General features: G+C 36.8%; 3 protein-coding genes across 3 annotated transcripts; 2 read left to right on the top strand and 1 right to left on the bottom strand.

The window, feature by feature from the left end:
• Positions 1 to 8,377: 8,377 nt before the first annotated feature.
• On the bottom strand, positions 8,378 to 11,535 carry LOC120277610 (putative pentatricopeptide repeat-containing protein At5g06400, mitochondrial). Its single transcript, XM_039284468.1, is given in 2 exon segments — positions 8,378 to 10,360; positions 10,362 to 11,535. Coding segments are annotated over 2 exon segments (3,129 nt in total). The 5' UTR covers positions 11,508 to 11,535.
• An 802-nt stretch (positions 11,536 to 12,337) lies between these two features.
• Positions 12,338 to 15,517, top strand: LOC120277926 (fra a 1-associated protein). The gene is made up of 2 exons (XM_039284798.1): positions 12,338 to 12,600; positions 14,929 to 15,517. Exons 1-2 carry the CDS (start codon positions 12,380 to 12,382, stop codon positions 15,275 to 15,277), a joined length of 570 nt encoding a protein of 189 aa, XP_039140732.1. The 5' UTR covers positions 12,338 to 12,379; the 3' UTR covers positions 15,278 to 15,517.
• Positions 15,518 to 16,638: 1,121 nt separating this feature from the next.
• LOC120277924 (calcium-dependent protein kinase 10-like) lies at positions 16,639 to 20,746 on the top strand. Its single transcript, XM_039284796.1, has 7 exons — positions 16,639 to 17,727; positions 18,568 to 18,711; positions 18,838 to 18,990; positions 19,304 to 19,419; positions 19,659 to 19,826; positions 20,138 to 20,362; positions 20,453 to 20,746. The coding sequence occupies exons 1-7, from the start codon at positions 16,863 to 16,865 to the stop codon at positions 20,570 to 20,572; spliced, it is 1,791 nt and encodes a 596-aa protein (XP_039140730.1). The 5' UTR covers positions 16,639 to 16,862; the 3' UTR covers positions 20,573 to 20,746.
• The last annotated feature ends 1,468 nt before the right edge of the window (positions 20,747 to 22,214 follow it).

Below are 22,214 nucleotides of genomic sequence, written 5' to 3'. Positions count from 1 at the left end.
TGGCACCACGAACCCATCAGGTTGGTTAACATATACCTCCTCCGTCAGAATCCCATTTAGAAACGCTAATTTCACGTCCATGTGGTGGACTTCCCACCCTTGATTTGCTGCGATAGGGAGTATCACACGTATTGTATCAAGTCTCGCTACGGGCTCGAAAACTTCATCAAAATCCACTCCGTGCTGTTGGACAAAACCCCTTGCCACTAACCTCGCCTTGTGCTTAACGATATTCCCCTCGGAATCTCGTTTAGTTTTGTAGATCCACTTCAGTCCTATGACTTTGTGACCCGGTGGTAATTTGGTTAGGGTCCAAGTGTTGTTTTCTTCAATGGTTTCCATCTCTCTCTTCATAGCTTGTTCCCATATGGCTTGACCCGACGCATTGCTATAAGAGGTGGGTTCTTCGGTCTCCAGTAAGAGAATATCTTCAAACATTTGTTCTCCTTCTGTTTCAGCATATATATCAGTAAGTAATCAATACCTATCTTCTCTTTCGACTGTGCCGGGTGTGGTTGCCACTTCTAAGTCAGAGGACGCAGCCCTTTCAGTAAGTGATGGGGTCGATGCCATTTGAGTCACATTATCTTGTAGTGGGATCCTCATCCCATCGCCTCTAGTGACCTTGCATGCGCCACCCATTGGTGCTTGAGTGGCATCCAACGAGTCTATTTGACTTCCAGACTCCGAACTCACTGTGTTACTCGTGGTCTCTGTCCCCAGGGTTTCTGTTAGAACTACGAATTTCATATGATTACTGGTGTTTGCTTCACAGTTTTCACTCCACTTCCACTCCGTATCTTCTAGACATATTACATCCTGACTCACATGAAGTTTATTACGGTGCGGGTCATACAAGCGATGATCCTTACTCCCTTCTTCTACTCCAAGATAAACCATGGACTCACTATGGTCATCGAGCTTTTTTAAATGCGGAACTGTCACCTTGGCGAGTGCAACGCAGCCAAACACCTTTACATGACCCAGATGAGGTATCACTCCATTCCAAGCTTCAAATGGCATGCGATTTTCTAAAGCTTTTGTCGGTCGCCGATTTAGCAGGTACACAGCATGCCTCACAGCCTCTCCCTAGAATCTCCCGGGCACACGCATGCCTTTTAGGAGTGATCTCGCAGTGTCCATAATGGTGTGATTCCTCCTCTCCACCACCCCATTCTGCTGAGGAGAGTACGGTGCCGTGAGATGCCGTTTGATGCCACAAACATCACACAACTTTGTAAAATCAGCTGACATAAACTCACCACCTCGATCCGACCTCACCGTCTTGATCTTGTGTCCTGTTAAGTTCTCCACGAGAATTTTAAATTTTTTGAACTCAGAATATACTTGAGCTTTAGTCCTCAGGAAATAGACCCACATCCAACGAGTGCAATCATCTACTATTAAAAAATAATATGGGTTACCTGCAATGGTGCAAGGTGATACTGGTCCGCACAAGTCCATAGGTAGTAGCTCCATTGGTTCCTTTGCTCTGTAATTCACCTGGGCCGGGAACTGGCTTCTTGTATGTTTAGCAATGATGCACCCTTCACAAACTTTGTTTGGGTGTGAGATCACAGGGACACCACTAGCAATTCGTTTTTCTCCAATCAATTTCAGTGTATGAAATTGTTGTGCCCAAGCCTTGCATGCCAAAGCCATGCCGGATTATCAAAGCTCGCCATGAGACAGGTTGCATCACACTTTTCAAGTTGGATTTTGTACAGCCGGTTCGGTGATCGTCTCACAGACATCAACAGTGCTCCACTTTCATCATAAACTTTTAGATACTCTCCCGTCATCTCTACTTCATTACCATCCTCGGTCATTTGGCCGAGACTAATGATGTTACTGCGAGTCTCGGTATATAATACACCTCTTATAAGACCCGATGATCACCATTTTTACATTTAAGTAAGACAGAGCCCTTTCCCATTATATCTATAGTGGATCCATCTCCAAACTTCACCATACCCGTAATACTTTCATCTAGCCTCTGGAACTTCCCCCGGTCTCCCGACATATGGTCGTTGGCTCCATTGTCCAAGTACCAAGTATGAGTATGGAGTTGTTCCATCTCGGTGCTATGTAGTTCAGGAATCACCTCCTCTTCGTTCAACATCACCACATCCTGGTTCTTATCCTGACTCTGTATTTCTCCTTGTGCTACGGTTAGCATAAGAGCAGGTTCTTCATCATGCACAAGATTCACCTCCTCGCCTCGTCTCTCATTCCAGCATTCAGAGGCATAATGTCCCAGTTTATCACAGTTGAAGCATTTGATGTGCTTCTTGTCTCTGTTCCCGCGGCTACTTCCCTCCTGGTGTACGGTGCTAGGAATCCCACGACCCCGTCTACCACGTGCATGACCTCTACTCCTTCCTCTTCCCCAGCTCCGCATCTTAATATTCTCGATGTTACGCTTCCATGCCTCCTCATCACTTCTTCTTGCTCGTGCACTCCACTCTTCATGGGTAAGTAACAATCGATCTCCTTGAGTCTCTTACTTCCTTATCCGCTCCTCGTAAGCTTTCAGTTGCCCTATGGCCTCTTCGAATGGCATGGTATTGACATCAATGAGCTGCTCGATTGAGGCCACAACTTGTAGGAATTTATTCGGAACTGACCCAAAAAGCTTCTTCACAAGTGTGGCATCCTCCATGGTTGTTCCAAGCTCATTGAACCTATTTGCCAAGTTGCTGAGTTTCCCGGCGAACTCGTCTATAGAATCAGTTTCCTTCATCCTTAAGGCTTCAAACTCGCTTTTAAGTGTTTGCACTCTAGCCTTATTCACCCTATCCACACCAAGAAACCGGATTTTGATGCTTTCCCAAGCTTCCTTCGCCCTTTTTTTCTTTACAATCTGCAGCAATATGTCTTCCGGCATTGCTTGAAAAATGCAAGCGCGAGCCATCTTGTCCTTCCTTACATCCACCGTCGTTCCATCAATCGGATCGATTGCCTCCCATACTCCTTGAGCGTCCATGTTTGCCTCCATCTTGATTGCCCAGATTGAGTAGTTAGTGGGAGTGAGCATAGGATACTGCAGCGGCACCATTCCATCCTTGGTCGCCTGTTGAGTAGTAATCGCCATGTCTTCTGCTCGGAGATACTTTGGCATGCACCGGGTTTTTCTCTGATACCACGTGTAGGTTTTGAAACTGGACTGAGTTTTGTGATCTCAACAGCACTCACCGTCGGAGATAATGCAACCTCACTCAAAATACTAACACAGCTAACTTGCACACACACACTTCATTCAGCCAAAAAAAAACAAGATAAAATATTACAAGAGTTCAAAAGAAGAAAAGAAAGTCTAGGGAAAAGTAAACCATACTAAGCTTCAGTACAACCAACAGTCACAGGAGACTGACCAGGGATCCAGAAGTTTAATAAAATAAATCTTGCTACCAGTATGACACTACACCAACACACGCAAAGTAGTACCATGCAGGTCACGTACAGAGAAAAAAGATCACCCTTTGAGATTTGCATATGCTCGTGGGCCCCATGTGGATTAAACCAACTTAGAGCTTCTCCACTTAGAGCTTCAAGGGTGAGGAGCATCATGGAGCACTGTGGCTACCGGTGATCAGGCCAGAGAAGATATCATCGTTGCCAACTTGTTGACAAACCTAAAGGTAGTTGATAACTGTCCACCTTGATCGAAAGCTTAACCTCCCATTCATAGCATGTTTGTATGCCAAGATGAAAACTTGTTTGTTTATATGCTTATGTTTGCTTCAAGATTTTTACCCCTTTTGAAGGAATATTTATAGGCATATATTTGCATGAAACTGCAGCCTTCTTGAAGGTATATTTATGCTTATTTTTACACCAAGGGCTGCAGCCATTTGAGTGTTTATATGGGCATATTCTTGCATGAAAACCTGCAGCCATATGAGTGTTTATATGGACATATTTTTGCATGAAAACCTGCAACCTGTTAATGTTTTTTTTTAACTCATTAGAAACCCAAGCTTTATGCTTGTAAATTAGTTGTTTTGCATGTATTCTTGTTTCTTTCAAGCATGCTTCAGGGCCAACTAGTGCATGCTTAGAAGAACACACTCACCTTCTAAATTCTGCAGCCTTAGAATGTGTGTTTTGCATTTGAAAGTAACCTCACAGTCCTTTGGCGATCTTAGGTAGTTGCCTTGATGATGACCAACTACCCTAGTTTATATTGCTCATTTTATGATTTGATTGGTTCTTTCTTTCTCGAGTTGTAATGGTTGCCAATCCTTGGGTTATAGGACCACTTGAGAAGTGCCTTTGGGTCTTCGCATTGTGTCTTGGAGTAGAGTATTTTCGAGGTAAGTAATTCACACCTAATATTTTTGACAAGTATTAATTTCAAAAGTTTTAATATTATTTGATTCTATATTTAAAATTTCATAGGAGTGGAGCTTGCAACTTTTTGTTTAAAGGAATATTTGATCATATTTGGATTATAAAGTTTGGCATGTTTTAGAAACTCTACCTTAATATTTCAGTAATTTTGGGTATTTGAATTGAATATTTTGAGTGTTATAAGTAATCCACTAAGAACCTCGTATTTTCAGTATTGGGGAAATTATTCTTCAGCAAAATTATTATCTATTATTTGGTGGCACTTTTGCTTATTATTGTTAATTATAAAATCATTTAACGTTGATTTAATATTTCCTTCTATTTCAAGTTACTTGTTTTTAATTGGTTTTTGAATTAGTACCTTTGCTAGCCATTTGACTTTATTTGAATGATTATGCATTCTTTTAAAAAAATAAATTAGATCATGCCATATTCAGGTGGTGAATTGTTTGGTTATTGTTTTATGTTAAGTTATTTTCATTACTTATTCATCTATATAATTGGCTTGCTTTTATTTTGGAAAAGTGATTAAAATCTATAAATGATTTATTGTATCATTTCCTTTTTATTTTTATAAATTATTTTGTTTATCTATTTATATTTCCCTAAAATGGCATCGTGAAATTTTTCAATATTTTGTGGTATTTTGTGAACTTGAGAAATTCTGAACTCGTATCTTGGTAAATATTTTTTTGTATCTGAATATTTGGTCTCCAAATGAGCGATATGCAACCCTGTCAGTGGGGGGTTAAACCCTGACCTTGTCGACAAGTAATTTTGAGAAAATGAGACTGCAGTTTCGCACCGTGTCCGTTCGGTGAAATAATCAACGGCCACCTAGTATTTAGTCTCGGGTCACCGAGGGTAAACAAATGATTTATGTTATTTTGACTCGGGTCTGTCACCGAGGATAAACAAATGACCTTTGGCATTTACAGTGAATTTGGAGACATATACTGGAACATGTTAATCTCTGCTTTGACTTTTGATTTTGATTTTCTCTTAGTTGCACTATTTATGTGTTTTTAAATTTCCGGGCATATCTCAGGCCCTCTTTTTATCCTGCCATGAAGTTTTTGCATCTTGAGATCGCGTTTCTGGTTTTCATTTGTTGGTGAATGACATATTTGGGAATATTCTTTTATTAGAATATTATACTCTGTATTTTGTTAAATTATTGTTTCGGAGACTTGTGATGTTCTGAAAATCCGGTATACTTGAAAAGTCACTTTTGTAATTTCTGATTTAGTCTAACTATGGTTTGGAGGCTTATGCTCATATCTAGAAAATTTTCTATATTTCTGATTTGCAATTTTGAATATAGTATTCTCTTGTATACAGTATTCTTAAATAGTGGTATTACTTGAGAACTATACCTCTGTTGAATTATTTATTTTGTATTTGTTTAAAACTATGTTTAAACTTTGAATTATTCTTAATATCTGAATTCCATATTCATAATTCCTGTTATTTTAAAACAATTTCTGGATTACTTACTGGGCTAGTGAGCTCATAGATTCATTTTAAATCCTTTTCAGATTAAGAGTGATAGACCGGCGTGGATCTTGAAAGATTGTCTGTAGATGTTGTCTTGTCCTGTTGTAAATTTTGAGTTCTTGTTATTGTTTATCCATGTATTCCCATATTTTGTATTTTGAACTTCTATATTCCGATATTGTGTATTTTGTAGAGTATGTAATCTTGTAACTCAGTTGGGTTGTTATAGATTTGTCTACTCTGAATCAGATTCTGAGGCCTTGCAGGCCTATGGGGCTCACACCTTGTGGGTCTGCGGCCGTTTGTCTGCGCACCGGGTCCGGTGAGCCGGGTTCGGGGCGTGACAGTTGTTGCACCACACTCATGAAATCCTGAGGCTTGACATGGATAACCTTTGACTGCAAGTAGATAACATGCGGTGGACAAAGACGGCGCCGATTTGCCTCGATGATCATCGGCTTCTTGATAATATTCTATGAATCTTTGTGTACCATGAGTGACTGAGGCCTAAAACCCAAACCATGAACATGATCTCTTCTGGATGCCCATTGCTCTTTCTTTTACTCTTTCTTTTAAATTAATTTATGCTTAAACTCATGCATTCAGCTAGCTTTGTTATTTATACAAGGATGAATAATGAAAGAAGTAGGAAATAGTATTCAGTCAACTATGGTTTAATTAATATTAATTAATAGTAGAGACTTTAGACTCCTTGGAGAGAAGGTTGTCTAAAGTAAAAAATTAAATAAAAATAAAAAGGTTTCCAACTCAGTCAAGAAAAGTTTGCATTTGTTGGACTTCGTCTCACATGATGATCAGTAAGAGAAAATGAAGAAGAAGAAGGTTAAAGCTATTAAGTTGAAAAGATTTAAAAGTTGGTCGAAGTATGTTCTAAAATGTCAAAATAATGATGTAATACATCCAATATTGACCTTTTCCACCTTTTGTTTATACTATGTATGGAGCCACTCTTGGTTCAAACTAACATAGTTTGATAAATACATTTTTAATAAAGTCTACTTGCCAAGGCACTAATTAAGATTTCTTATAAAATATTTTAAAACACTTAAACTTAATTGGTTGATCAATTCCTCACATTTAGAAGATGAATGGCATCAAGATGAAGCAAATTACAAATAAAAAAAAAACTCAAAATCACAAAACTAAATTCGTTATTCTCTCTTCATTATTTTCACAAATGAAAATTACAATATCTTTATTGTATATTGCACATGTGTAACAAGGTCAATTAATGTCTCTAGAGGATATAATTAATCACTGATAGTTTTGCATGAGAAAGAAGAAGGTGGTTTGTTGCCGGTGAGGAGTTGCACCACCCTCATGAAATCTTGAGGTCTTGCATGGATGACCTTAGGGGAATGCATGTGGACAATAACCGGTGAGCCATTCTCCGGTGAAGACCTTCGAGGGGCCACGATGGCGGCCGGCTTCTTGATCTTGCTTGAGTTCTTGCTCACCTTGGGAACAGAAGGCTTTGAATTAGTGTTTTGATTGTGTACTTGGAGTTCATGAGTTCTTGATGAAGGCATGGCTAGCTTGTTACTAATAATTAGGAAGTAATAAGTTTGCAATTGAATTGCTTTGCATGCAAGATTAGGGACATATTTATACATAGGGTTGAAGATATAGAGTACATAAAAGTTGGTGGAAATTTATTCATGAGAAATTTCCAAAAGTTGAAGGAATTCTTGGGAACTTTGAGTTTGCAACTTATTGGGATTTTCCTCTAATTATTTATTAATTAAGAAGTTGCTTGATATGTCCAATAACCAAAAACCAACAAGTAGGAGAACTTTGGATAATATTTTAGTATTGATGAAATTTTTTTTTAATGTATGAAATGAAAGAGAAAGGATGTTGAATTGTGCATTGTAGGAATGAATGTTGATATCTTTATATCATAGGATCAGATTTGCAAGGGCTTGATAATAAGACAGGTAAGGTAAGATTTATTTAATTAATAAACATAGAAATACCATTTCTAATGTGCTATAAATATTATAGCTTATTGTCCATTTTATATGTGTAGCAATTGTGTTTAATTTGTAAAAAATAATAATAATAATATATTCCAGATTCTAAAAAAAATTCTGTTCGCCAATTCAACAAATATCATGTGTGATTAGCTTTAATTATGATTTTTCAACTGTACAATAAAAATATGGATTATCAATTGAAAATGATGCAAGAGAAAGAGAACTATATATGAAAAAGATATTTAAGAAGTAAATAAATATTAAGTAGAAACACTAAGAAAAATATTTTTTTTCAATTTACATGCTGTTTAGACAATTAGTAAATACTGCCATGATATTTACTTCTGCAATTAAAAAGATTCGTCTTTTTACCATATACACATAAAAAGATATATTCAAGTTAACTTTATAAATATTCTTGTTTATATAATACAATTTTGAGCATTGATCAGATAAAAGATTGAAAAATCATACAATTTGAGAGAAGTAAAGACCAAGAATGATAGAAGATAAATGATAATAGTTATTAGTCAGATTAAGAACTTTCTATTTCTATTCAGAAACCACTTTGTTTGAAGTACATTATGAGCTAAATTTGCTTTGCCTTCTCTGTTTAATCCATGAAATACAGTGCGGAAATTAACAGCACTTGGAACAATACCATTCTGCAGCATTTCATGCAGAAGCTGCAGTCCTTCTTCAGACCTACCTAATTTGCAGAGACAAGTTATGAACATTGAATAAGTTTCGAAATCCGGACATGGTCCTTTGAGTTTCATGTGCCAAAAAACACACCAAGCATATGAAACCATCCCCATGTTCATGTATCCGCGAATTATCGATGAATAAGTAACTATTGTTGGCTCACATCCATCTTCAATCATTTTCCTGAATATGTCAATCGCCTTCTCTATTTGTTTCTCCTTGCAGAAGTGAACAATCAAGGATGTGTTTATCTGAACACTTTGCGGAATGCCGGCCCTTTTCATTTCCTTTAGCTTATCCAGGGCTTTATCCAAGTTACCGCTTCGAAGTAATGCATGAACAATACTACCGTATATGTATTGATCCATTTTGCAACCGAGATGCTCCATTTCATCAGCTAATTTTAAAGCTTCTTCCAGTTTTCCTGCTCGGCACATCGATTTGGTGAGCAAGGAATAGCCAAGCTGTGGCATGAATCCTCTCTTACATAGTGATTTAACTGCTTTTCTAGCATGTTCCAGCCTCCCTGATTCACATAAAGAAGAAAGATATATTCCGAGCATTTCTCTGTCAGGCATATATCCGGCATTGATCATTTCTTGGAATATCTTGATAGCTTCTTCTACCTTTCTTCCCTTTTTCCCACATAGAAACACAATGAGAAACTTGTAAGTACTGCCACTAGGTTGGTGGCCTTTACTCTTCATCTCTTTGTATGTCTTCAAAGAAATCTCTGTTAAACCCGCTTGGCCATACTGAGATATCATGATGGTCCATGTGTTCGGTGTGATGGTGCAGCCCCTTCTCTTCATTTCCCTGTAAAGGTTTCTCATGTGGACGAAATCTTTACCGCCACCAGCAATTTTTATCGCCATGTTGTAAGTTTCAGTGTCGTGTCTATACCCATCTTGGTTTCCAACCCACGCGAAGAAATTCAATGCAGCAAAACCATGCATCTGACAGTTTTGAAGAGCGACTCTGACAAGTTCTGGAGTGAATCGAATTGTGCTTTGCTCTAAAGCTTCTTGGATTGAGCTCCAATTAGTTGGTGAGGATATAATTTTACATACACATTCGACATCGTTGTCACTACATTCAGCATGGTCATTTGAAGTTTGAACAGTGTGAACATGCGGTTCAGCAAATCTGTTAGAAGCCTCATGTGCCACAAAGACAGAGTGCTCATCTTGAAGATGTGGTTTGAAGGATCTAAACATTCTGCGGACTTCCTTTGCTTTCTCTGCATCACCTTTTCTAGTCAGAGAACATTCAACTAGATGAACTATATCATCACCAGCATTTATATTGGATTCAGACATTTCATTCAAAAGCTTCACAGCTTCATAGGGTTTGGAAGCCTTGCAAAGTTCTTTGATGAACACTGTGTAGGCTTTCCAAGATGGCCAAATTTCTTTCTGTTTCATGCTCTCAAAAACTTCCCATGCTTTGGAAATACAGTGGTTCTGAACATGGCCAGCGACCATAGCTGTCATTGCTACAACATCAGGTTCAATACCATTTTCCAACATCTCATCATGTAGCTCACATGCTTTTTCATATTCATCTGACCTGAATAGATGTTGAATAATCTGTGTATAAGAAGAAACTGCCGGTAGTGTTCCTGATTTTCTTGAATGGTGAAGTAATTCCAGGGCCTTCTGAGAATCATTTTTCTGCAAAAACCCATCAATGAGACACCCATTAACCTTGCTATCCATGGCAGAGCTATTCTCCATATCATCCACCAATTTCACTGCATCAGCCATGTTGCCTACCCGGCATAACCCTTTCACTAAAATTTCATAAAGCATTTGACTGTACACTTGGATATTTCTTCTTTATCTCTTCAAATACTTCTTGGGCTTCTTCAACTTTCCCAGCGATACAAAAGCTCCTCAATAGACAAGTATAAACTTCTCCAACAGGGACTTGTGAAAACTTCAACATATCATTCCAAACAATTCGCGCCTCGTCCAAATGCCCAGACATAGACAAACAAGTCATGAGCTTTTCATACAATTTCCTGTCAACCCTTAAATTTTGCAAAACCATTTCTTTGTAAAACTCCACAGCAAGTTCACTTTTCCTGGCATTAAGCAAAGCATGAAGCAATGCCTCATAAACTCCCTTGTCAGGACAACAACCCAATTTCCTCATCTGGTCAAAAGCCCAGAGAGCTTTGCCAACCTTATTTGCATTCCCATAACGAGAAACAATAATAGTCCATGTCTTAACATTATTCAAACACAACTCCTCATCCATCTCTCTCACCAACTTCTCCATCAAATCAAACTCCTCCCCCTCACCAGCAATATACAGCATCACGTTATAAGTCTCCGTGGTGTGGCGAAACCCGGGTTGGCCTTTCACCCAATAAAAGAACCTAAGAGCCAAATGACCAGCTTTGAAGCATCTCTTCAATACTTTCTCCACAATCTCCGGACTAACCGATAAACAAAGCTCATCCAAACGTTCCTCCATGCGAACACCTGACAACTCTGCCCGTACAACCTGTGTTATTTTATGAACCACCGGGCTAACATCTTCCACCACTGAAATCTCCTCTGGAACTAAATCTGAAACAGGACTTTCACCAATTTTCTGGTCATCAATTTCAAAATTTTCCTTCATTTGGGCATTAAAGCAAGCACCTTGGCTACACTTTTCAACTTTTGGATCAAAAGACCTCAATGCTTCTGATGAAGAAGCATTAACAGTGGCTTCATCTAGTGACATGATCTGGGTGATCTTCTGATAGAGAGAAGGGGAGCTGGATCTTTTCAAGCTGGTTTTTTTGGATTTAGAAGCTTTGGGCGATGAAAGGTGTTTCTTTGAAGATTTAGAGTGTGTGGAGAAATGGGATTCAGGGGAATAATAGGAATCAAACAAGAGAAAAAAGCTTGTTTTTCGGTGAAAGATTGAATCTTTTGAGAAGAATTTGGATAAAAATCTCATTTTTATTGTTCTCTCATGAACACAGCTCTCAAACAATGGGTACACAGTTTCAGATGAGCCGCTAAATTCTCTTTTTTAAGTTTTTTACTGTAAATTAAGCATAAAAGTCCATAAACTCTTCATATTTATATTGAAGTCTTCTATAAGAAACTTCAAAATAGAAACAATATAAATTGATTTAATGTGTATATATATGTATATTCTATTAATACCATCTAATTTCAAAATCACACTGTAATTTTATATATTTTTGTTTAGTTTTAAAGAAATAAGCGGCAATTTTCCCTATAAATAGTAATATTATTCAGCCGCATGAGTGAATTTTGTGCTAATTTTTTTTATTCATCTATTTTTTCTAACTAGCTATTCTTTTTAAAAAAATTATAATTTATCTATTTTTATTAAAAAAACTTAAAATAAAAAAATATATCTCTAGAAATATTGAATTTTTTCGAAGATCCATAGCATTACAAAAGCTCATAACATTAATTCAGAAAAACCCCAATTTATTGCTTCCTTCCCCATTAATAATACCCACTCTAATAAATATTAATAGGTGCATGATAAAAATTGTACATCAGAATCCCAATTTTTAAACAATAATTTCCAAGTTTTAAAGAGAATTATCACCAAAGTGTGGTAATCAGCTTAAGTGTCCTACAAAATATAAAAATTAAAGGGTGGCTTTTGTAAAATCAATACAAACAATGAACAATGGATTGTCTTGTTTAATTATAAAAATTATGAGGGTGCAATTCGTGAAAAACAAGAAAAAGTTCTATAAAAGACGAGTTCCACCGCCTTCCATTGTGCCCTGCTCTCCAAGCAAACGCGAGAGAGAGAGAGAGAGAGAGAGAGAGAGAGAGAGAGAGATGGGGTGGAAGTGGGTGGACGAGCCGGCGGATTCATTGCCGCCGGGAAGAGGGTTAGGGAGCGTTGGAGAGCTTGAGAACTCTAACCCTAGATCGACGGAGGATCGTTGCTCGACGATGAGGGTTTTATCGACCAACTGCCGCACTGAGGAGGTCGAGCCCGGCCGATTCATTCGGAAGTGTGCGAATGTGGAGCAGACCTTTAGGAGTTGCATCGGAAGGTCTGTGCATCTTGTTTCACTTTGTTTGGCTTTGAATTTGTTCAATCTTGGGCTTGCGTGATTGATAATTCTTGATATTGGTTTGTTGGAATTAGGGTTTTGTGTGATTGTGTAGTTTTTCCATACGATTAGTGGCTGCAAAGAGGAATCGAGAGGTGATAATGAGGAATTAGTGCTTTGGGTATGCCGATTTGATTGTTATTTTGGGAAAGAAGTGGAAAAGTTTAGAGGACCTAGTGTGGGCTAAGATGAATATCAAATAGTTTTTTGGTTTTGGGATCATTAGAGATTTTTATGTTGAAATAAAGGGATTATTTGAAGCTCGAGGACTTAGAATTTAGTCTGCCTATCTGTGGAATATGATCTCTGCTTCAATGAATTTATGGGCCCTTTGTTATCATTTAAATCTCATATTTCAGTTTGTTAGAATTAACAATGAGTAATTTCTTGAAAGTTTTCCTTTTCTTTCATTTTGAAATTTATGTATTACGAACATGCAATTTTTTTCCCTAGAGAAATTGTGGATTACTAGTGTGGGATTTAATGTTTGGAGATAGAAAAGTATGGGATCTTCAAAAGAAAAGCAGCATAATAAGTGGGCTTTGTTTTAGAACCATCTTGCATTTTATGAACCACATCTGTCTGAAATAGCCCAGAACCACTGTTTTCATATGCATTCAAAGCTGTTGTTAAACTAACACTAATCATTGAACCTACTAAAGATCAGTCATTATTCAATGATGTTATATAAACTACCCCTAGCTCTAACTTTCTACATGGATTCTCCCATGAATTGCTGTCTGCTTATGATGAGATTTTATCTTTCACTGAGTCCAAATTTCTTATCAAATTTATGAACTGTATTGGTTTTCTGCATATTTGAGATTCCACTAGAATGTATGAAAGGCCTCTACAGTTGATATGCATTTACACAATCATTTTGGATGCCTTTATGCAGCAGGAGCTGAGTGCATCTTCTTTGAACACATTCTGATTTGATAATTGCATATATGGTTATGTCAGAAGCATATGCATATTGGTTCAGTGAACGCTTTTTTCATTGTGACTCATGGTTTAGGACAATCTGCAAGAAAAATGTCAGCTGATGTTACTTATTATGCTTATTTTTAATTGACAATTCCAAGGGAAATTCCAAGGCACCAAGGTTTTGTATTTACTTGGAATAGTTGAGAGCAAGCTCTGGCCATCTTCATAGTTGGACGTACAAGTTAAGGTTCCTGTTGCATTCATGGGCAGTGGCACAATGCAATTTTGTTGTTACTAATTTTATTATCAACGCATCAAAGCGAGTTCCTGCTGCTCATATAATCAAACTTTTTACAACACCTGCACCATCAAGTAGCATATTCTTCTACACTTGCCAAATTGATAGGTTACTGGGCTTATTTAATGTCATGATGCCAACATGTTGATCCTAGTGAGAGTTAACTAGCCTTGAATAGTATCTATTGTACCTGATCATGATTTTTAACTGTTGTTCCTGTGGTTCTTTTCCTTTTATAGTAGTTTTATTCTGTCTCCTACAAAGCTATCTCTCACTCAAATTTCTACAGTATAAGTGTACAATCGAGGCTCGTAGTTGGAAGAGTGTTATGATTGAAAATACGTATATAGAATAAATGACTATGTAAAATTGCATGTTTTATTAGATTCCCTTGGTTTTTTCAACTCTAGATTTTTCCCCTAAGTGGATTTGCCTTGTAGTCATGTGTTGTAGTGAAAGTAAGGAACCAGGGATCCAGGTAGTTGTCATACTCCATATGTTCACTGAATGAGTGAACCTGGCCTTGTCATCCTCTTACCTGACAGAAATATAAGCTTGTGCCTGTGAAGGAGACCATTTTGTGTTTATCAATGGTTGAATTGTTTTTAGGTCAAAAGAGAGCTTTACGGCCCTCAATACTTATTTCTCTACCTTGTAATATAAAGTCATTGGATTGTTTAGACAAATATTTGGATGGCAATTTAGGGCCAATCACCAATCAAGCTCCAAACCCAGTAATTGATATTTCATTGAGATACAAGATTTAGGTTAGATTGGCTAACCTTAGGAGAAAAATGATTCATAGTTATCCCAGATTGGCACATGGGCCTTAGTAAACTTATTAGTTGAGTAATACCTGATAAATGCTGTGTTTGTGTATATTAATTTTATAATTTTGCATATTCATTTGATCTGCACAGAACATTGATTTTTCGTTGCCATTGTTAATGTTGATTCTATTGGCATCCCTGTTATCCTTGCTGTCAGTTTGTTGATATTTTTTTTGCATTCCCTTAATCACAACATGTTCCTCTCTTGCCCAGACCTACTGAGCTGGTGGAGTCTAGAACTGAACACACAGAAGATGATGTTACTGATGAAATCAAAAGCAGTGTGATTTCCTTCGGATCTTCCAGGCCACAACCCTTCAATTTACCAGGTTTTCAAAATGAAATTGAGGCTATCGAGCGGGGCTTATCCGGTGGATTCAGCCGCTTCCTGGATGCAGCTGAAGAAATGGCAAATGATATATTCAATTCATTGAACATTCCTCCTTTCCGTACCAGGGAATCGCCATCCTTTGACCGTGCAGAAAGGCAACCTGAACAAGATGTTTCTAAGAAGCATGACTCCCCTTATTCTGAAATTTCCGGGGAAATCAAAGAGCTCTAATAAAATCCATGATCTAGATATGTACAAAGAAACGGTGTATGAGACATTCCTTTTTCCAAACCGAATTCTGCATTTGGCTTTAAAGCTAAATCTGTATGTGCTCTGCATAGTCTGAAGATGTTGGAAGTTCTGCTAAGCCTTTTATTTTGTTTTTTGTAAGACATTGAAAAGCCCTAAAATCAGTTGATGACAGACAATGTGTTTTGCCAACATATTATTCTGAGGTTTTGTTCTCTCTTATTTGATTGGTGTTTATAATTGTTAATAGATTGCAATTCTAGTTCATGTTTGGTTGTTATGCAGCCAGGACTAATGTCTAATGTTTATTAATGGTCATGAGCTTTCCACTTTGCTACATTAATAGTTAAATTAATAGTTCATGCATATTTTTGTTTCTTGTAATTTTATCTCTTCCAGCCCTGGTTGTATTTTGTTCTTACAAGACAATATATGGCAACAATGTTTTAAAATTTTTCAATAATATATTGATTATTGTTTAAAATCTTAGGTATAACAAAAAAAAAAAAATCCAAAAAGGAAATTTTGTTTTCGTATATGAATTGTTGTATATTCCATTGCACTAACATGTTTGTCACCACATCATTGTTTATATATAAAAAATAATTAAAAATTAAGTCGTGCAATGTATTGGAAATTTATAATTCTTGGTCCTGCTCTATATAAAATTAATAATTTAAAATAAAATACTATTTAATGGAAGGCTCACTATCTATAAAATCCAACTTCAAATATAACACTATAATTACAAGTAATAAAAGAGTCCACATCTAGAAGACTAGAACCACTCAGTTCCCATTTTCTCATACTAAAACCTCTTTTGAAGATCTTGCTTGTAGAGTGGCGCAATTTGTGGGTGTTTTTTATTTTTTTTATTTGGCCCACAAATCACTCACTTTCCTAATTGCTCAATCAACATCAATAAAAAATAATAATATTATTATTATAACACATAATATACAATATTTGCGTAATTCACGCAAAAATTATTCAATTTTTATTAAAGCATGGATTACATTTAAAAAATTAATTTTCCTCTAATACAACTAGCCTTACTATTTATATTCAAAAGAAAGCAAATAATGGATAAATTTTATTTTCAATTTTTTTTTTTTAAACTATCATCTTATCCATAAATTTAATTATAGCAAACTAAGGGAAAAAAAATATAGATATTCAGATAACTTTTTTTCCTTTCCTTTTTTTATTTTTTTAGAAAAACCAACTCCGGTTCAATCAAGAAAACGCGTTTTAGTTTGTTTGACCCGAACCGAAACCCGGTTCGATACCGTTATATGAGTGTCACCTTCTCGCATTCTCTTCTCCCCCATTTCGCGCGCTCTCTCTCCTTCTCTTCTTCGCCTTCGATTCCAACCCCCATTCAATCCCCTTCTTCGATTCGATCCCTATTCCATCTCGATTTCATTCAATTCATCGTCTAAAGTTGTGATCTTTGTATCCAAATCCTCAGTTTTCACACCAGATTTAGGATTTCCTCTTTGATTCATGGATGCTTCTTGGGGTGGTGGCGCTTGAAGCTGATTAGGGTTTTGAGGATTCGTTTTCAATGGGGAACTCTTGCGTTGGGCCTACGCTTGGCAAGAGTGGTTTCTTCCAGTCCGTCTCCGCTTCCTTGTGGCGAATCAGAGCCCAGGACGACGTGCTCCCCTCCCCCAAGGCCGAGAATTCTAGCCATAAGCCGCCGGAGATCCCGCCTTCTAGTGCGTTTGTACCTGCCGTTAATAAGCCCCCTCCGCCGGTCAAGATTCCTGATGTTGAGGTGAAACCTGCGCCTTTGCCGTCCAAGCCCCCTGAAGTTGAAGCAAAGGCGGCTCCCAAGGTCACTGAATCGGAGACCGCGCAGACCAAGCCCCAGAAGAAGCCTCACCATGTTCGGAGAGTCTCGAGCGCTGGCCTCCAGATTGACTCTGTGTTAAAGCGAAAGACGGAGAATTTGAAGGATATTTATAGTTTGGGGAGGAAACTAGGGCAAGGCCAATTTGGCACCACGTATTTGTGCATAGAGAAGGCTACTGGAAAGGAGTATGCTTGCAAATCCATTGCAAAAAGGAAGTTGACGACAGAGGAGGATGTTGAAGATGTTCGAAGAGAGATTCAGATAATGCATCACCTCTCCGGCCATCCAAATGTGATTTCGATCAAAGGGGCTTATGAGGATGCTGTTGCTGTTCATGTGGTTATGGAGTTGTGTGCGGGAGGAGAGTTGTTTGATAGGATCATTCAGAGAGGGCATTACACGGAGAGGAAGGCGGCGGAGCTTGCCAGGGTGATTGTCAGTGTTGTGGAAGCTTGCCATTCTCTTGGTGTTATGCACCGTGATCTCAAGCCAGAGAATTTTCTCTTTGTCAACCAGGATGAGGAGGCTCCTCTTAAGACAATCGATTTTGGGTTGTCCATATTTTTCCGGCCAGGTATACATATATCTGCTTTTTTGGTTTTAGATCCCTCTTTTGTTTCCTTCCAAATAGTGTGCTTTTGTAGCCACATGAAATAGTTTTCATTCACTGGATTTACCTCAATAGACTTGGTTTTTTCTATCCAAATGGTTATTTGCATCTCTGTGTATCTTCTCTTGTGAATGGAGGAGTTGGTTTGATCAATTAGTTCTGAGACTGAAGTGCAGCAAACTATAGGTGATAGATTCGCCGGCAAGAATATAGCTATAGGCTTTTTGTGATGATGATTGATGCTTCATTCTAGTAGAGACAGATGTTTTTTTTTTATAAATAAGATAATAACAACCTGAAAGTGGTCACATTCTGCAAAAAATGATGAATTATGAGCTATATGTTCACAGTAATCTGACTAAGTTTTATACATTGCATTGCTATGGTACTGTCAATTTGTTCATATTTTTATCCTTGTTATCATCGATTGAAGCTTTGATTTGTTTTGAGTTTTCACTATTTATAATGGTTTTTAATCCTAAGAGTATGAAGGTTATTTGTGTTGGTGCAAATGCTTGGTTGCAGTACAACTATTTGCTTTGATTTACTTATGTATTACCACTATCAGTTCTCTTGTCATTTATGCCAATTGTTTTCTTTTCATGGGAATCTACTAATTATTGTGGCCATTCCTGATCTGTGTGTGAGAACATGTAGTAGACCCTTAAGTGCAAAAAAGAACCGTCATTCTTATTTCCTCAACTCGATAGTCAATATCACAGAATACATGATTGGGTTAGTTGTTTACGTAAACTGGCCTATATTTCTTAGTCTGATCATTAATTGTCAGTTCTTTTACCTCAGGAGAAATATTCAATGATGTGGTTGGTAGCCCATATTATGTTGCACCAGAAGTGCTAAGAAAGCGGTATGGTCCTGAGGCAGATGTTTGGAGTGCCGGGGTGATAATTTACATTTTGCTAAGTGGTGTACCGCCATTTTGGGCAGGTTTGAACTTGAAGCTTTGCTGAAGTTTTGATCCCTTGAATACTTCCCTTAAGTGGTTTTTTTTTCATTTGTACTGCTAAGCCTTGAACTTATTCATGTGCTCTTGATTTTTTTTATCATATATAGAAACCGAACAAGGTATTTTTGAAGAGGTTTTGAATGGCTCGCTGGACTTTGAGTCAGATCCATGGCCTAGCATCTCCGAGAGTGCCAAAGATCTTGTAAGGAGAATGCTTATTAGAGATCCAAAAAGGCGGTTGACTGCCCATGAAGTTTTGTGTGAGTTTTTAATCTCCAATTTCTGGGGAGCTTACACCAGTTATCAGTAATATTAGACATTATAGCATTAAGAATATTGCAATAATGAAGTAAGAAGCAGCTTATCATGCATTCTTTATTAATCAGCAAGTTTACTTGAGTACACTTCAAAGTTCTTAATATTTGCAGCTTCCAGTTGTGCATCTACTCTTCTTTGTTGGTACTGTTTTAAAATTTCTTTTTTCTTTCAAGGAAAATTTGTGTTTTTGTTTCCAATGTTTGACTCAAGCATAAAATTGATTGTTCTCAAGTGTAATTCAATTTTGTTGTGCAGGCCATCCATGGGTTCAGGTTGACAGTGTCGCTCCTGATAAGCCTTTGGATTCTGCAGTTCTTTCCCGGTTGAAGCAATTCTCTGCAATGAACAAGCTCAAAAAGATGGCCCTCAGAGTAGGCATTTGAATCTTAAGAACTTATTTCATTTGAAACAAATTTTATATATGATTTGATTGGGATGAAAATTCTATGTGATAGACTTAAATGTATCATTTCTCTCCCAACTCTTTGTGATGGACTTAAATGTATCATTTCTCTCCCAACTCTTTGGTCTGCTTAACAGCTCACTTGTTATGTTTTTAAGGTTCAATTATTGCCTTACTAATTGTAAATTTGTACCTTTCTTCTTGTAGATTATTGCTGAGAGCCTCTCTGAGGATGAAATTGCTGGTCTCAAAGAAATGTTTAAAATGATAGACACTGACAATAGTGGACAGATTACTTTTGAAGAACTCAAAGCTGGACTTGAGAGAGTTGGTGCAAATCTTAAGGAGTCAGAAATTTACGCATTGATGCAAGCAGTGAGTTCAAGTTTTAGCATTATTCTATGAATTATAAGAAGCGACATGAGTTTGCTAAATTCTGTTCTTGCAAGTCAAATTAAAAAATAAAATAGAAATAGAGACAATTCCAATGAATTCTCATTATTGATGCAACTACCTCATCTTAAAATGAAGGCACTTGACACCAACAATGCCTAGTTTCAGTTAACATTCATCCAACACGATCTATCTTGATATTTGATTTGTGTAAGACTAGAATCTTGAAATGATTATCCATCTTCATCGTTTTACCTGAATCGTCTTTTTTTTTTCTGTAATGAACCTTGTAGGCGGATGTTGACAATAGCGGTACAATAGATTACGGTGAGTTCATAGCTGCTACTCTACATTTCAACAAAATCGAGAGGGAGGACCACTTGTTCGCAGCTTTCTCATACTTCGACAAGGATGGCAGTGGCTACATTACTCAAGATGAGCTACAACAGGCCTGTGAGGAGTTCGGTATTGAAGACATCAGATTGGAAGAAATTATTCGGGAAATAGATCAAGACAATGTAAGTTTTGGTTCTTTGTTCATCAAGATTAAGCTTGAATTCATCATCGATCTTCTTCGTGGATTTATTTTTTGCGGTAATTTTTATCAGGACGGGCGAATAGACTACAATGAGTTTGTAGCAATGATGCAAATGGGAAATCCGGGTATTGGAAAGAAAGGGTTGCAGAACAGTTTCAGTATTGGATTTAGGGAGGCTCTAAAGCTTTGACGTTTTCTTTTTTTTTTTTTTCTTTTGATCACTTTGTTTTTTCTTCTTTAGATTAATTGTAGGTTTCTTATTGCATGGATTTGTAAAGGTCATTGTTGCTAGTAAAAATTCAGTCACTTTTCAAGCTTTAAAAATGCTCTGCAAGTTTATGTATGTTTAAAAGTTAGTTAGGTTTCATAATATTTAGAGTGAGTTATTTGAATTTCTTTAAGAACCTCATAGCTTGATTATTCCTTTCAGATTAAATTCCTTATATATATATATATATATATATATATATATATATATATATATATATATATATATGTAAATTGAAATCAAAATGCATGTAGAAATGTAAAATGACTAGAATACCCTTTAACAATTTTATGTTTTGAAAACTTTGCATTTATTTATAAAACTCCTCATAGTTAAAAATTCACAGACAACCCCTTTGACTTTTGAATTTGCCGGACAGCCCTTCCTTTTTTGTTTCACTTCATTTTTTCCCCTTTCAGCTAATTCCGTCTAATTCATTTGATTGAATTCCATTTTTACCCTCAACAATGGTGGATAAAAGCACATCATCTTTTTTAAAATAACCCAGTTTTTTCCCATCTTTCAAATATTTTTTTGAAAGACCTTGAGACCCTCACCACGGATCTCTAGTGGCCTTCGACCATTTTCATCACCACCTTACATTGCTATGGGTTCTTCGGGTTTTGCCTTGGCGATGAAGTCGGTGGGAAAAGCTCGGCCTTGAAAAGGAAGAGGGTCGGCGAGAATCAATATACTAATGAGAGATGTGTTGTACTTTAGAGAACCGAAGAAATCGGATTAACGGAAGGAGGATGAGGAGGGGGAGGGTATTCGTTGTTTTGTAAGAGAGAAAAGGAGCGATTTAGAACTTATGTCGATCACCTTGGAGATTCTTAATTGGTATGTGTGTGTGTTTTTTTTAATTCAAATCCATCCGATTTATGTCGATTCTTTTTGTATGGATAAATTTGAAATTGTCGGAATGTTTATTATGGGGTTGCTTGCACAAACCGAGGATTGATAAAAGAAAACAAGGTAATTTAAACAAAAAAATAACTATTGTTAAAGCGAAACCAAGACTATTAAAGCGGAAACGCGATACCTTAAAGCGAAACCCGAATTATTAAAGCGAAACAAGATAACTTAAACAAAAAAACCTATTGTTAAACATAAAAAAAGTGTATTCGCAAACAAAAAAACCAAAAACTATTAAACAAAAAAATTAGTAAACTTAATCGGATACGCATTAACATATAATGTAAAAACTATTGAAACCCAACAAATTAAAAAAGTAAAACATTTAACAATGCACTCTAACATAATCGGATAAACAAAAAAAGCGAGTAAATTAAAGCGATGCAAGAGGCTATTAAGCGAAAAGCGTGTTAGATTCAACAAAAACCCGGATTGATAAAGCGGAAATAAAAATAACTTAAACAAAAAAACAACTATTATTAAAGCGTAAAAGCGTTAAAAAAATTTATCTTTATGTTTAATGTACTTCTAATTTCGGAAGAAAAATATTGATTGGAATCTACAAGATTTAAAAAAAGTCTTGGTAAAAATAGCCTAAAGTTTATAGAACAAAGAATTAATCCATGGTAAAAATAGTCTCAGATTTATT

This window comes from Dioscorea cayenensis, chromosome 15 (assembly GCF_009730915.1).
Source record: "Dioscorea cayenensis subsp. rotundata cultivar TDr96_F1 chromosome 15, TDr96_F1_v2_PseudoChromosome.rev07_lg8_w22 25.fasta, whole genome shotgun sequence".
Taxonomy (NCBI): domain Eukaryota; kingdom Viridiplantae; phylum Streptophyta; class Magnoliopsida; order Dioscoreales; family Dioscoreaceae; genus Dioscorea; species Dioscorea cayenensis.
Note: the sequence above shows the minus strand (reverse complement) of the source record. Positions and strands in the feature narration are given on the sequence as shown.